Genomic DNA, 14,200 nt, shown 5'->3' with positions numbered 1-14,200 from the left:
AAGTTTGATAATAATTTTAGATTTTTTAGTTAATCACAAATATTTTGTCCTTAACGGAATTCTTTCTTTCTTGTTGAAATACTTTCCCGATTCGGATTCTTGGTTGCAGAAAACAGTATCCATCCTTCTCACTATACTATCCCCTAATACCACTATATTCCTTTTTTCTCCCCTCACTTGAATGGGTTTCTGTACCAAAGTACTATATCAGTTAGCATATGTACCTGCAACGCTCTCACCCATCCAAACAACATCTGTGCATTCTGAAATATCTCCCTAAATATTTGACACTGCAGTTCTACTAATCTTATTTACCAGTTTACTTTAGCTCGCTCTACTTTCATGTCCACATAAATACCCAGATTAAGTTTACAATATTAGACTTGGACACTCTTTTCTTCCTGAAAATAAATGTGAAATTCACTCATATAATGATCACAACTACCTAGGGTCACCATCATTATGAGATGATTAATTAATCTTGCCTCATTGCACAACATTAGGTCTAGTATAATCTGATCTCTGGTTAGCTCCAGAACGTGCTGTTCCCAGAAACAATACTTAAAATATTTTATGAGCTCCTCATTTAGGCTACCTTCACCCATCAATATTTCCAGTCTATGTGTGGATTAAAATCCTCGATGATGAACACTGTACCTTTCTGGCAAGTTCCCATTATTTCTTCTTTTATACTCTGCCTACTATGGGGTTACTAGTAGAGGGCCTGCACACACTCCTGCAAGTGACACTTCTCATCTGTACACAAACCTCTTTCATATCCCAAATTCCTGAACCTAAGATATCCATCTCTACTGGGTTGATATCATTTTTATTCACAATTTTTTCCTCCACCTTTTCCTTACCATCCTTTCTAAATGTCCTGTACCCTTCAATATCAAGGTCTCAATCTATGTCAACCTTCAGCAGTGTCTCTGTCATAGTGATTAGATTGTACTTATTTATTTCTAGTTCTGTCAGTGGTCTGCTCGTGTACTTTCCTAATGGATAGGTGATACTGAAAAGATTCCTGCAATCGGTCATCTATCTAGTACCACATGACGGAAAGTAGGAAAGCTACCTGCTTGAGATGATATACCAGCAATATCAGAAAAGCACCATCTTCAGACTAAGGTGAGGGTGTAGATTTCCACCTCCAGACTTAGTATAATGGTAGCAATCTATACTATCCGTGCCTATATATTTCAATTGTTGGGAGTAGCTGCAAATCATACCACTACGTTGAATAAATCACAAGCCCACATTCTCCAAAATGCAGGGTGGCTGACTCAACAGTAACTGAATTTGAAACAAACACAGAGAATGCTGGAGAAACTCAGCAGGTTTGGCAGCAGCTGTGGAGAGAGAAACAGAACTAACGTTTTGAGTCTGGTATGACTCTTATTCAGAACTGAAAGGTGTTGGAAAATAGGTATTTCTTTATATTTTTGACTGAGACAGAGGAGGACCAACAAGGCAGATGGTATTGCAATCCAATGCAAAAGACTAAGGGGCTGTTAATAAGTGAGAAAAAAAGGAAAAATATACAAAAATGTACAAAAGGAAAAGAATTGGTCCGCGCAACTATGTGCAAAGTAAACAAGACATAAACTTGACAAGGTTGTGGGGAAAGGAATAGAGAATGTAAGAAAAATGGAGAACAGACATAAAGCAGTTAGTTTCTGAAGTTATTCAATTTAATGTTGAAACCTTGAGGCTGTAGAGCACCTAAGCAGAAACTGAGGTGTTAGCCATAGAGTCATAAAATCATACAGCATAGAAAGAGGTCATTTGGCCCACCATGGTTATGCTGACCAATAAGCACCAAACTATATTAATCCCACTTGCCTGCACTTGGGCCATAGCCTACTTTGCCCTGGCATTTTTTAAGTGCTCAAACAAACAGGAAATCAAAACACCTTATTTTTTTCTTTAGTTCATTTCGCGAGTTTATTATGAAGGACTTTTCTGATACCCCATTATACTTTACACATTCCTTTGTCTTCCCTTTTCTCTGCATGGCTTCAACTATGATCTGTTGGATTACTCATTCTCTGTTAAGCTTTAACTCCATCTCTGTGATGTATCTGTTGTCCATATAAATGCATGCATTTTTCACAGCAATTAAGTCTCACATCAGGATTTAATGGCAGAGGAAGGTAAATTCATATGTGACTAAACAAGTTGGCTATCAGTTTAAAAATTCTTCCAAAGCATGCCAATGACAGTTGATAACAGCAAGAGAGATTCCTTGTCAACGATGTGATGGAAAGGAAGTTGGAGCCTCTAACATCACTGTTCATAGCTCCAGCCTACAACATAGGTGTAAAAGTGCATATGTAGCTACAGCAGCTTTGACGCCCTGGGAGTTCTGTAATAAATAATCTTAAGATCTAAAATGTTCCCCTACATTATGCCAACTATATTTGAGAAATGTTTCATAGACTTTGAGCATGAAAGGTGCTTTAGAAAGGCAAACAAACAGAAAATGTAGGAGAAATGTCTGGCAATATCTGTGGAGAAAGAAAGAGAGTTAATGTTTCAAGTCTGGTCTAAGTCTTCAGAAACCAATTACGCTACATACAAGCAGCTTTTTTTTAAAAAAAAATGTAAAGCAATGCAGGCCTCTGGACACTTGGTGGCAATATTGTACCTCCAAATGTATCTGTTGTATCTTCATGCAAATTTCAACCCCACTTCAATCTTTTGAAAAATGTTATCTTGATCGCAGTTGTTTCCCCTTACTATCCCTGCAAAGCCCTGACAAAATCTTGTAGCTTTGTCACATGAAAAATCTAAACCAGCCTTACTCCTTCCTGTCCTACTGCTGTCTGTACTTCTAGCTAATCGCCTACCTTCTGTCTTTGCTATGCGCTGCTAAGTACTGGCCAGCATACCTTGCTACCTACATTCCCCATATCATCCTGTTGGTTCCATACTCTCTCTTGTTCTTAGCATCCTCTTCCCCATCCTACTAAAAATGTTGGCCAGACCCCAATCAATCAAAGCTCTTGACAGATGGGTCAATGTTGCAAGACTGGCTGTTGTTTGGATGGAATATTGGTGCAGTTTCTTTTTCCACAGTTTTTGCAAAACCTTGAAGAACATGATGTGGTATTGAGAGGCCTATGCATAGTGTGCACAGTCACCAAATATGACTTCTGCTTCCTAGAATATATCCACTGTCATAAGTCAGTAACTGCTCTATCTTGCAATGAAAAATGCTATGGGGATACAAATATATACAAATTTAATAAAAATTATATCTACTTCTTTCAGTAGGAGAAACATAAGATGCCCTTTCACAGGTATAACTAAAGTTGATGCGATGAAAGATAAATTACATTGTTGCAGAAAATATAGCTAGTCCAGAATTCATTACAGGAGAGTTGACAGTCAAACCCCTAAACCTAAGCAAGAAAATACAGATGAAATACCTTTAAGCATGGATTTTGTCAGCTTTTCAATTAGGAATATTCCTAGTTATTTGAAGAGCCTTTTATAATCATACCTTTTGGCAAAGCTATCTCCCTCAACATCCATCACATCAGCTTGCACCGCATGGATATCCAACAGAAGTCAGAGTAATCAATCAGCTAATGGGTCATTTGTAAAGCCTGCCTTGCTAACAAATAGGTAATTGATTCTTTTGCAAATGTTGCATCCCCATGGAAAATCTGCTTTTGAAGTGTGTAGTTTTTTCTTGCAGGAACTGGAAGGCAAATGAATGACTGCATGAACAATGCTCTATTTCTTCTCTCAACTCCCAAAGACAAAGTCAAAGAAATAAATAGTGGTATCTTATAGTGCAGTAGCTTTTGCAAGTTTTTTGGTGCCACCAGATGCATGCCTTCAAAGAGATACGCATAGCCTTGTTATATAAAAGCTGCATCTGAGATATAAACAGGATTATGGGATTTTTAAAAAGGTGACAATGTCTATTTAAATTGATTTGGAAGATTATTTAACTGGATATTAGGAATATTTTTAACAGGAAAGAAATGCACAGGATAGCAACTGTATAGTATTTCAGATTCTCAGGGAACCATCAGCTAGAATTCGTTTTTTTATGTGTAATTGCTGTTGCAAAACAGACAATCTGCAAACAGCAAGCTCCTATAAATGAGGTAAGTGATTAGTGTATCTGTTTTAGGTGTTTATAGCTGAGGGAATAACAGTTAATTTGACACTATGAGAACTCCCCACCAATTAGCTTCAAAAGATATTAATTTTTTTTTACCTTCGGGCAATTTTGAATATTCATCCGAAAACTGCATTTATGACAATGCAACACTTCAACATGGTAGGAGGAACATAGAACTTAAAGGTAGGAACAGGTTATTTAGCTCTTTGAGCTTGCTCTACCATAAATAAAAACAATATTTTTTATCTGAGATAGTAGGAACTGCAGATGCTGGAGAATCCGAGACAACACGGTGCAGGGCTGGATGAACACAGCAGGCCAAGCAGCATCATAGGAGCAGAGAGGCTGACGTTTCAGACCTAGACCCTTCATCAGAAAATATTTTTTTATCTGATTGGCTGTCCCCATGATTGAATTTTCCCTGGGGTTGGGGGCTAATTTTCCTGCCAACCCTGTCTATTTTGGGTCCTAGTCCGGTTTGACAAAGGTGAACATTCTATTTGCTTTCTAATTTCTGCTGTACCTGTATGCTAATTTGTGATTGGATACCCTGATCTCTTCATACTGCAGCATTCTGTAGTCATTTCTATTCTGCCTGCCAAAGTGGGCAAGTTCACATATTATAGTCTAACTGCAAAAATTTTGTCTACTCATTTAACTTACTTATATCTGTCTGGAGACTGACTACCTCTTCACAACTTACTTTCTTAGTAACATTGCCTAATCTATTTACCATACATTTGGTCCCCACTTCTAAGTCATTGATACAGATTGTAAATAGTCGAGTATGCAATGAAGAGTCAGTAAAGATCATGTGCTCAGTTTTGTAGTGTGGCTGGAAGACACAAACTTTTGACTCAGAGGTGAGTACCAAGCCTGATACTTAAATTGATGGAGCCTAGTTGCAATCAAGTTAAGAGTGACAAGTTAGTTACCAAAGTTAAGCATGAAGAGTCTGTTCAAAAACAGATTTTCAAATTGTAAAAGATCAGATATTACTAATGAATGGCAACAAATTCACCAGCCCTAAAGTAAGGGAATAAAATTTCTCATGCAATATAACTTGAGATTTTCAGTATTTTCACTGCATGGCATTGATATTTTAGTTCCTAACCAGCAACCACAGTCTTTATAAACTGGATTCCAATGTTTATGCTATTTGTCCGTTGAGTTAGATCAGAGTCTGTTGAAATAACGTAAAGGGATTTAAGGGTATAAATAACAACAAAAGCATGCCCTATTCGCAGAATCTCAATTAAAATATAAAAACAACCTCAGTGAATACAACAGAAGGAAAGTGCGGGATGGTTTCCTGCACAAGTACCTATGTTTTCTGCTATAACAAACTGTCTTGCAAATTAAATATTAACCCGAGATCTGGCCTCTCCAATGGATGTAAAATATTCCATGGTAACTCTCTCAGTGTCCTGGCCAATATTTATCCCTCAACCAAACTTAAATACATGTGATCTGGTAAATTACGTCACTTGTTGACAGCACACTGATGTGCGTAAATTAGTTGCCAAAATTTCTACACTGCAAAGATACATCATTGGCTGTGAAACACTTTTGAGACATTGTGAGGTTGTGAGGGGTGCTACATAAGTGCAAGTTCCTTCTTTCTAGCAACATTCAAGGAAATGTTGTCAAATTCTAAAACCAACATGCTGTTCACACCATATGCTTGCTAAACGAACTGGTTAAATGGGAGACAATATTCCCCAACCTACCAGGCCTCACTTGCTCTGACAATGCCCTCTTGTCATAAATCTGAATATGCATCTTTCTCTACTTTCTCTTCTAAATTACTTCATTCTTTTTCAGCATTCACCTTATCAATGAGACATACAAATCGAGAAGACAGCCCATGCAAGGAGGTAGACAGCATGGCTGGTGCACTGAATGAGTATTTTTCATCTATGTTTACCAAGGCTAAAGTCACAATGAAAAAGAAGCTGGTCAAGACTTTACATAAAATAAAATTGGGCAAAAACTGAGAAAGGCTGGCAAGTTTACTGTTGATAAAAATCACCAGGGTTGAAAAAATAAATCTGAAGATGTTGAGTAAAATAAGGATGGAAATTACTGAGCTACTGGCCATAATCTTCCAGTTGTTCATCAGTACAGGGGTGATGCCAAAGGACTGGGCAGTTACAAATAATACACCCTTGTTCAAATAGGGTGTGAGAATAAAATCAGCAACTAAAGAGTGTCAAATTAATGTCAGAGGGGAGAACTCTTTTAGATTTGAGATCCAAGGAAAAATTTACAGTCATTTTGACACGTGTGGATTAATTAAGGAAAATCTGTATTAATTTATTAAAGGCAAATCATGTTGAACTAACTCGATTAAATTTTTTGATGAGGTCTCAAAGAGGGTTGATGCAGCGCGCATGGACTTCTAAAGCACTTAAAATCATAGAATCCTTACAGTGTGGAAGCCAGCCATTCGACTCTTCTAATAGCATCCCACCCAGATCCACCACCCTCTCTCTTTACATCCCCCCGACCACCCTCTCCTTGCATTTCCCATGGCTAATCCACCTGGCTTATCAGCAAAGTTGAACCTCATGGAATAAAAGGACCAGTAACAATACAGATACAAAGTTGGCTGGGTAACAGCAGTCAAGCAACAGCGAGCAGTTGTTGAGAGGAAGCAATATAGTGGCTTTCTCTAAGGTTCAAAACTAGAACCACTACTTTCCTTGATATATATCAATGATTTAGCCTTGGGTGTAAAGGGTACGATTCTAAACTTTGCAGATGGTACCAAAGTCAGAAGTACCGTGAATTGCTCGAGATGGACTTTAAAAGAGTCAAAGATGGCACAGGCAAGCTCATAGCAGAGCAAATTTAATGCAGCGAAGTGTGAAGCGACACAGTCTGGTGTGAAGAATGAGAAGGGGCAATAGAAAACAAAAAGGGTATATTTCAAAAGTAGGTGCAGGAACAAAGATGAGCATAAGTCATTGAAGGTAGCTGGACAGTTCAACAAGTGGTCAATAAGTCATACAGGATCCTGGGCTTTACAAGCAAAGCTGTGGAGTAAAAAAGAAAGGAGGTTAAGATAGCCTTTTGCAAAACACTGGGTTGGACTTGAATTTGAGTATTGTGACCAATTCTGTGCACCATTGTGTTGAAAGAATATAAAACTTTTAGAGGGGATGTAGAAAGATTGAAGAGAATGGTTCCAGGGATGAGGGTATTCTTTGACAGTGATAAATTGGAGTAGGTGGGGTTTTTTTTCTTTTAGGAGCAGATTTGATAAAGATATTTGAAATCATGAGGGGTCTAGTCATATTATATGGGGGGTACTGCTCCCATTGACAGAACAGTCAAAAACTGGAGGACTTGGAATGAGGCTTGAGAGCATCAGTATTTAACAGCAGCTGAGACAGCAGGATTTCAGAAGCAATACAAGTTCACTAGTAGTATTTGCTTGGTGCAATGAAGCAAGATTGGAGCATGCACAAAAGCCCAGGGGCAGGACTGACTTGGTGAGGCTTGCTGTTGGAGAAGAGATATAGTTATATTGGTAAAAGAGTAATGAGCGCAGTTTTGAAGTCCATTGGAGCATAGATCCAGGAAAGGGATGGATTGATAAGAACAAGAGCAATCACTGATGCAGCACTGACCATGGCAGAGTGGCTTTCAAGAGTGTTTTGGGGCAAGGGCACTAAAGCTGAAGGAATCCAAAGCTGCACCCAGTACTTATTCCCAAACAAAGCTCTAGCTCTTCTCCAACAGCTAGTATCGTCTACCAGTCCTGTGAATTTAAATGAGATTTTCTGACCCAAGTCATTAATATCTGCTGTGTACTGCTGAGAAATCTATGGGATTAGTCTTGATTGATTTTGGTATCTGGTGCGTCTATCGTAACGTGTTTGATCACAGTCTATTACTCATATTTATCCCTTGTTAATTCTTGGTATAGAAAATAAGTTGTACTCTTGTTGTATATTTTATTATTGTTCAAGTATTGTCTAGTAAAATTTATTGCAGTTTGTTCACAACCATGCAATCATGTAGCTTCATTTTTTTTTTGGTAAGTCCCCTGAATCTCACACTTCATTTACTCTAAGACTTACTGGACCATACCCAGATCAAAGAAGAAATTTATGGTCTGGTCCAGGATCATAATCAGATTAGAACTTAAAAACAGAAAAAACATAATCCATAACAGACAGGAGCAGAATCAGAACGAGGCCAATCAGCCCATCAAGTCTGCTCTAACAATCAATCATGACTGATCCCAAGACAGGCAGCCCAGCACAGATATGCACCAACATGAAGGTTGCCAATTCCAGCACAGTAAGATTACTGACTGATCTTGTCTCAATTTATTTACTGTTGAAAGCCTCAACCACGCTTTAGTTGCCTTTAGACTTGATCATTCGAATTTAGGCTAATACCTTCTACTCTATTGAAACTTGAGGTCTTTCTAACTTTTGCTGCCAATGTCCTAACTTGCACCAAATACTGCTCATTTATCTACATTGACTCTCAGTCAATCAACAATTCAATTTTAAGACTATCATCCATCTTCTCAAATCAGTCCTTGGCCTTACCCTGCCAAGTTTAAGCTTCTTCAGCTTTATGATCTCAACTAGATCCCTGAACTCCATAAATTTAATAAGACAGCATTTCTGATTTTAATCACTCTGCAAGCACAGTCATGCCTTCAGTTTCATACAGTCTACATTTTGATATTTCTTTCGTAAACCTGAACCTTTCTATATCTCTTTCATCTTTTAAGATGCTGGTTAAAGCCTCTGATCAAATCTCTTCGGTCATACAGCTGTAGAGTCATACAGCACGGAAACAGACCCTTTGGTCCAACCAGTCCATGCCAAACATAATCCCAAACTAAGTTAGTCCCACCTGCCTGCTCCTGGCCCATATCCCTCCAAACCTTTCCTACTCACATACATCACGTACTCACGTATTTTCATTACACTCCGACAAAGTGTCTTGGGTTGTTTTATTACTTTAAAGGATCTATGCAAATGCAAGTTGCCGTGTAAAACTTTATCTGCTGCTGACTCTTAAAAACATTACTCGAAGATGGTTTTAAAGAATCAATGATTTAAAAGTGGATATAATATAAAAACCTTCACCTCTCTCAGAGAGACAACAAAGAAAGCAACTATCAACATGATAAGGTACGCTACATTTGGCTAATGAATGACGTCTTAGAATGCTATGTCAGGGATAAAATGCAGAATGCCTTGCTAGCTAGCTTTATGATTGAAAGATGACAGTAAGTTACAAGTAGTTATTCAGAGTGGTAGTGGTTTGAAGTGGTGTTCCACATACCACATCTGTTTACAACTTATATAACGATTTTGACTTCTGAATCAACAACAATTTCAGAATTTGTGGATGACACTAAACTGGGGGGGGGGGGATAGTCAGTACTGAGGAGTCAGCATACAGGAAGTCACAGGAGGATATTAGTAAACTTGTAGAATTAGTATAGAATTAGCAAATAAAGTTCAACAAACATAAATGTAAGGTAGTACATTGTATTAGGTCGAACAGGGAGAACAATTATTACTTGAAAAGCACAAATGGATGGGTGGAGAAAGCAAGGGGTCTGAACACAGAAGTACGAATTCCTAAAAGCCGTATCTTAGGTTAGCAAGGTCATAAAATAAAAGCAAACCAAGCACAAGCACATAGAGTGAGGCTTTATTTCTAAGGGGATAAAACTGAAAAGAACCCTGATTAGATCATGCTGAGATGACTGCGTGCAGTTCTGTTTGCCATAGAGAGACGCTAGGAGATTTACAAGGGGTAGCTCAGTGGTTAGCGCTGCTGCCTCACAGCACCAGGGACCCAGGTTCGATTCCACCCTTGGGGAACTGTCTGGGTGTGGAGTATACACATGCTCCCTGTGTCTATGTGGGTTTCCTCCAGGTGCCCCCATTTCCTCCTACAGTCCAAAGATGTGCAGATTGGCCATGCTAAATTACCATAATGTACTGGGAATGTGTAGGCTAGGGAAATGTAGGGTTATAGGGGATGGGGTAGGTCTGAGTGGGATGCACTTCAGAAGGTCGGTGTGGATCAGATGGGCTGAATGGCCTGCTTCCACACTGTGTAATTCTAAAATCATAGAATTCCTACAGGTGAAGCGAGGTGATGCCAGAGGATCTAAAACATAGGTATAATACTTCAAATTAAATGGAGAAGTGAATCAAATCACAGTTTATGTAACAATTTCACATTATACTTACGATGTCAAATCGTTGTGTCACATTTCCTTGAATGTCCAGTAAATAGACTTTACCATGATGTGTTCCCAGTGCCAAAAACTGAAATAAAACAGCAATATGTAAAATTTATTTACCCTAAATGCAGTCCTTATTCACCTCAATAGATGGGAACCATTTACTTTGCTCAACATTAAAGACTTTAATGTACCTTTGCTGCTATTCCAAAATAATTCACATGGAAATCAAACTTCTACACTTCATTGGAGTAAGACAATGACATGCAACTGATCTTTTCACATCATGCAATGTATGTAGTCGGGGGAATATAAGCGTCAATACATGTTTTCTCTCCGTCAAGGAAATATCGACATCCTCCTCATATTACAACACTGCCAATGATGGTTCTCCCAACTTTGCATTGACGACTGAACAAAAGCATGGTAAAACTGCTGCTGCATTCTGAGGTTATACTCAATCAGCAGCTTCTCAGAATCTGTGTAGGTGTAAAGCCTGTATGTAGGATTGTTTTTCTTCTGGTAGTGGCAAGTTTATGCCATAGTGGAGTTGCAGCTTCACACACTGGCAGCACCAGAGTATTGAAGAACTACTTCTTCCTGAAAGGACTCTGTGAAATATAAAGTATCCATAAAAAGCCCCTAATCCTCAATTCCTCTGCAGGAACAGCTGGGTTATGGAGCAGAGGTCATTTCTCAATTCCAGCATGTGCATTCAAGTCAACACTGATCAAAGCACTTGCAAGCAGAGAATATATTTGAATTAGTGCATTTCTTATTATATTCAAAATTATTTCTGACAAAAACTGGAAAACAGATGATGAATGAAAATACACTGTGTTCATTGCCCTGCAGTTTCGCAGTACACTTAAAAGCAAATCACCAGACTAAAAAAAAATCTATTTACACTTTCGTTTGCTGTTAAATTCTAAAACCTTTGGGACAGTTGTGGAACTAAGCTGAAGAAATTCACATGCCATAGTAAAATCAAAGCAATTTTTGTTATATGGCTCATGCTACTTTCAGAGTACAATTTTTCTGCCTTACAAACACAGTGGCCAGAAGAGTGCTCCCAGTATGTAACCATAATTTTCTTTATGCACAACATTCCAAAAAAAAACAAAAACATTTTGTTGTAACATAATTACTAGGTGTTTCTTTTTCTAAATACTGCAGCAATATTAACCTGTCTTTTTGAAAGGGAACATTTTCTCTTCAAGTCAGTGACATCTTTATAAAATGAGCTATTGTGATTGTACAAGTACTGGTTGCCTGTCAAAATGAGTCACAAGGAAGCCTCATATACTGACAACAAATTATGGCAGATTGTGCACACTCACTGATGAACTGTGGCAGCTAATTAAAACTGTAGCTTTAAACTAAGATGAAGACTCAGATGCACAGCTATAACAAGGAATGTAGCAGTATTTAACAAGGACAGATTTACAACTGTGCAAAATAAAAGTGCAGCACAAAGTTCTGGGAATGATTGAAAAAAAATTCAAAATACAGAACCAAACAGTGTGGATTTAAAAAGCACAAAACAATATTTTAAACATTCTCAACTCTTTTCTTAAAAGAAAGGGAATAGTAAATTGAGAATCGATACATTTAAGTTCAATGCATTAACCAAATTCTCGGGCAACTCAAATTACAGTCTGTCTGTGCGTCTGAACATGCTTGATTGGAGGCTGTAATGAAATGCTCATATTTACAGGCACTACCAAGCATGTCAGTCAACCTGCACCATCTAAAAAATAACCTTCCATTAACTTCAGGTTTAAAAAGGATTTATCAAGATGGGAATTGCTAAACTGAAAATTAAATTCAGGCACTTATAACATGAACCTGCATTAAAGAGGAGAAAGGAAGAAGAGGCTCATTACAAATTCAGGCTGGCAATGTCTTTCGCCCCTGCAAGGTTGCTTTTTTTCAGGAAGAAGTCAGTCCCCCGGGTAAAGAAAATCAATACCGGTTAATAAAACATCAGGTGTGCAGACATAACTAGGTATGACTATTCCACTGCACAAGCCTGCTTGACTGCACCAGGTGCCATGACGATTAGTCATCTAGTACAGACTGATGCTTTGTGAAAACGTGATGCTTCAGAAAGGAAAGCAGCTTCCAGAAATATGGGAAGAAATTCTTAATAGAGATGGAACATTGAATTGTGCGAAAGCCATATATCTTATCAAAACATAATCATCACGGCTTGATGTGAATCGTAATGAGATGGATTGGCCACATACATGATCTTAAATTATTCAACTATAGTTTTTAAACAGCTCAATAATTTGTGTAGCATGCTTTGATGCCCTTAAAATTGTGCTAGGCAAATTAATTTTTATCAAAATTATACTTTAAAATTTGTGGAACAAAGAAACTACCTTGTCATGCACAGTCATACAACTTGCTGCATCTTTTTGCAGAATATCTGTCACTCCATTAGCCAGTCTTTCATATTTAAGCTTTGGCTCCTCTTCACTTTCTTCATCCTGTTTAAGAGAAAATAAAAAAAAAATCAACTGCTGAATAAACTGATAATTTTCAGGTTTTACTCTATTAAAACCACAAAGACAATTACTTTGGAACCCAGGACAACCATGAATTATTGATTGTCTGCCAGGATTCCACCTAGGGGAAATTAAAGTGGCAAGCCAACTATTTATAATTTCTCACGTCCACCAAATAAACTCACGTGTCCTGTTAAGGCATGTACAGCAATATTTTATTACCATATGGCTATTATAGTGAATAATACATTCTAGATTGTTTTAACACAATTAACAAGATCTAAATAAATTTTCACTCACTAAAAACAACAAATTCACATCACAGCATTGCTGCTTTATACAACACTTTTTCTGGGTTAAAGTATTGAATGATTGCGGGGGACAGGAATGTTTGTTTCTCCAGACAACAGACAAGACCAAGCTCTAAGATTAGGAAGGAAGCCAGAGGAGCTAACCCATTCCCACTGCCACTTCCCAGCCACCTCTTTTCACAAATTAACCAACTTACTTCAATCCCAAGGAGTGAGGACTGATTCCCATTCTGCTGATACCTTTTCATAATATTTACAATTCCAATTGAAAAGTTTGATGTTAAATTAGGGCCAAAGGTGCCTACCCGAGGATATTCTTTCGACCAATTTAATAAAGGGAGATTTAATAAAGATGTTTAAGGAAGACCATGCACATAGAAAGAGAGAAGAAATCCATTATAAAGCACCAAAGACTTCCATAAAATCAATTAAGAACTATCTAAAGCATTGTCACTGTAAAATGAAGGAAACATGGTTTTCAACTTGAGATTCAAACAAAATAATCTTTGTTGTGTTGATTGAGAAATAAATTTTGTATAAATCCCTTGTTCCTTTTTTTGAAGGAGTGCAATGGGACCTTTTGCCTTGACCTGCAAGAGCAAGCAAGACCTCCATTAAATGACTCATCGGAAAGGCAAGAGCTCTAACAGTAGCACAGGGCTTGAAGCATCACTAGAAGACAGTCAAGAAAGATTAGTGATAACTTTTCAGAGGAGATCACCTGCAATGAGAATGTACTGTCATGCAATTCATGCACATCATGAATCAGATACACACACTTTGGTGAAAATGGTAATGCAGGTAGTGGTGTTTTCACCTCCTGACCCATACATCACACAATACATTCATCAGCAAGAGCAGATGATATAGAGAGGAATAGCCAGAGTCTATTCCAGAGGCCAAAGGACAGTCTACGCTGTGTATATCTGCAGAGGATATGAGGCGATGGTAATATTGCTAGACCATTAGACTGGACATCCAAATAATGTTCTGGGGACCCAGT

At 38.0% G+C, this 14,200-nt stretch overlaps 1 protein-coding gene across 4 annotated transcripts in view; it reads right to left on the bottom strand.

The window, feature by feature from the left end:
- The window catches only part of vps41 (VPS41 subunit of HOPS complex), a 138,983-nt gene that overhangs the window by 103,068 nt on the left and 21,715 nt on the right, over positions 1 to 14,200 (bottom strand). For all 4 annotated transcript variants that reach the window (XM_020533969.2, XM_020533970.2, XM_048595819.1 and 1 more), the window contains exons 3-4: positions 12,761 to 12,868; positions 10,381 to 10,458 (exon numbers count right to left, since the gene is read on the bottom strand). In XM_020533969.2, coding sequence (XP_020389558.1) covers positions 10,381 to 10,458; positions 12,761 to 12,868 — 186 coding nt within the window. The remainder of the gene's footprint in view (positions 1 to 10,380; positions 10,459 to 12,760; positions 12,869 to 14,200) is intronic.

This window comes from Rhincodon typus, chromosome 4, assembly GCF_021869965.1.
Source record: "Rhincodon typus isolate 14 chromosome 4, sRhiTyp1.1, whole genome shotgun sequence".
NCBI lineage: Eukaryota > Metazoa > Chordata > Chondrichthyes > Orectolobiformes > Rhincodontidae > Rhincodon > Rhincodon typus.
The sequence above is the reverse complement of the archived record's forward strand: the minus strand, read 5'-3'. Positions and strand labels throughout refer to the sequence as shown.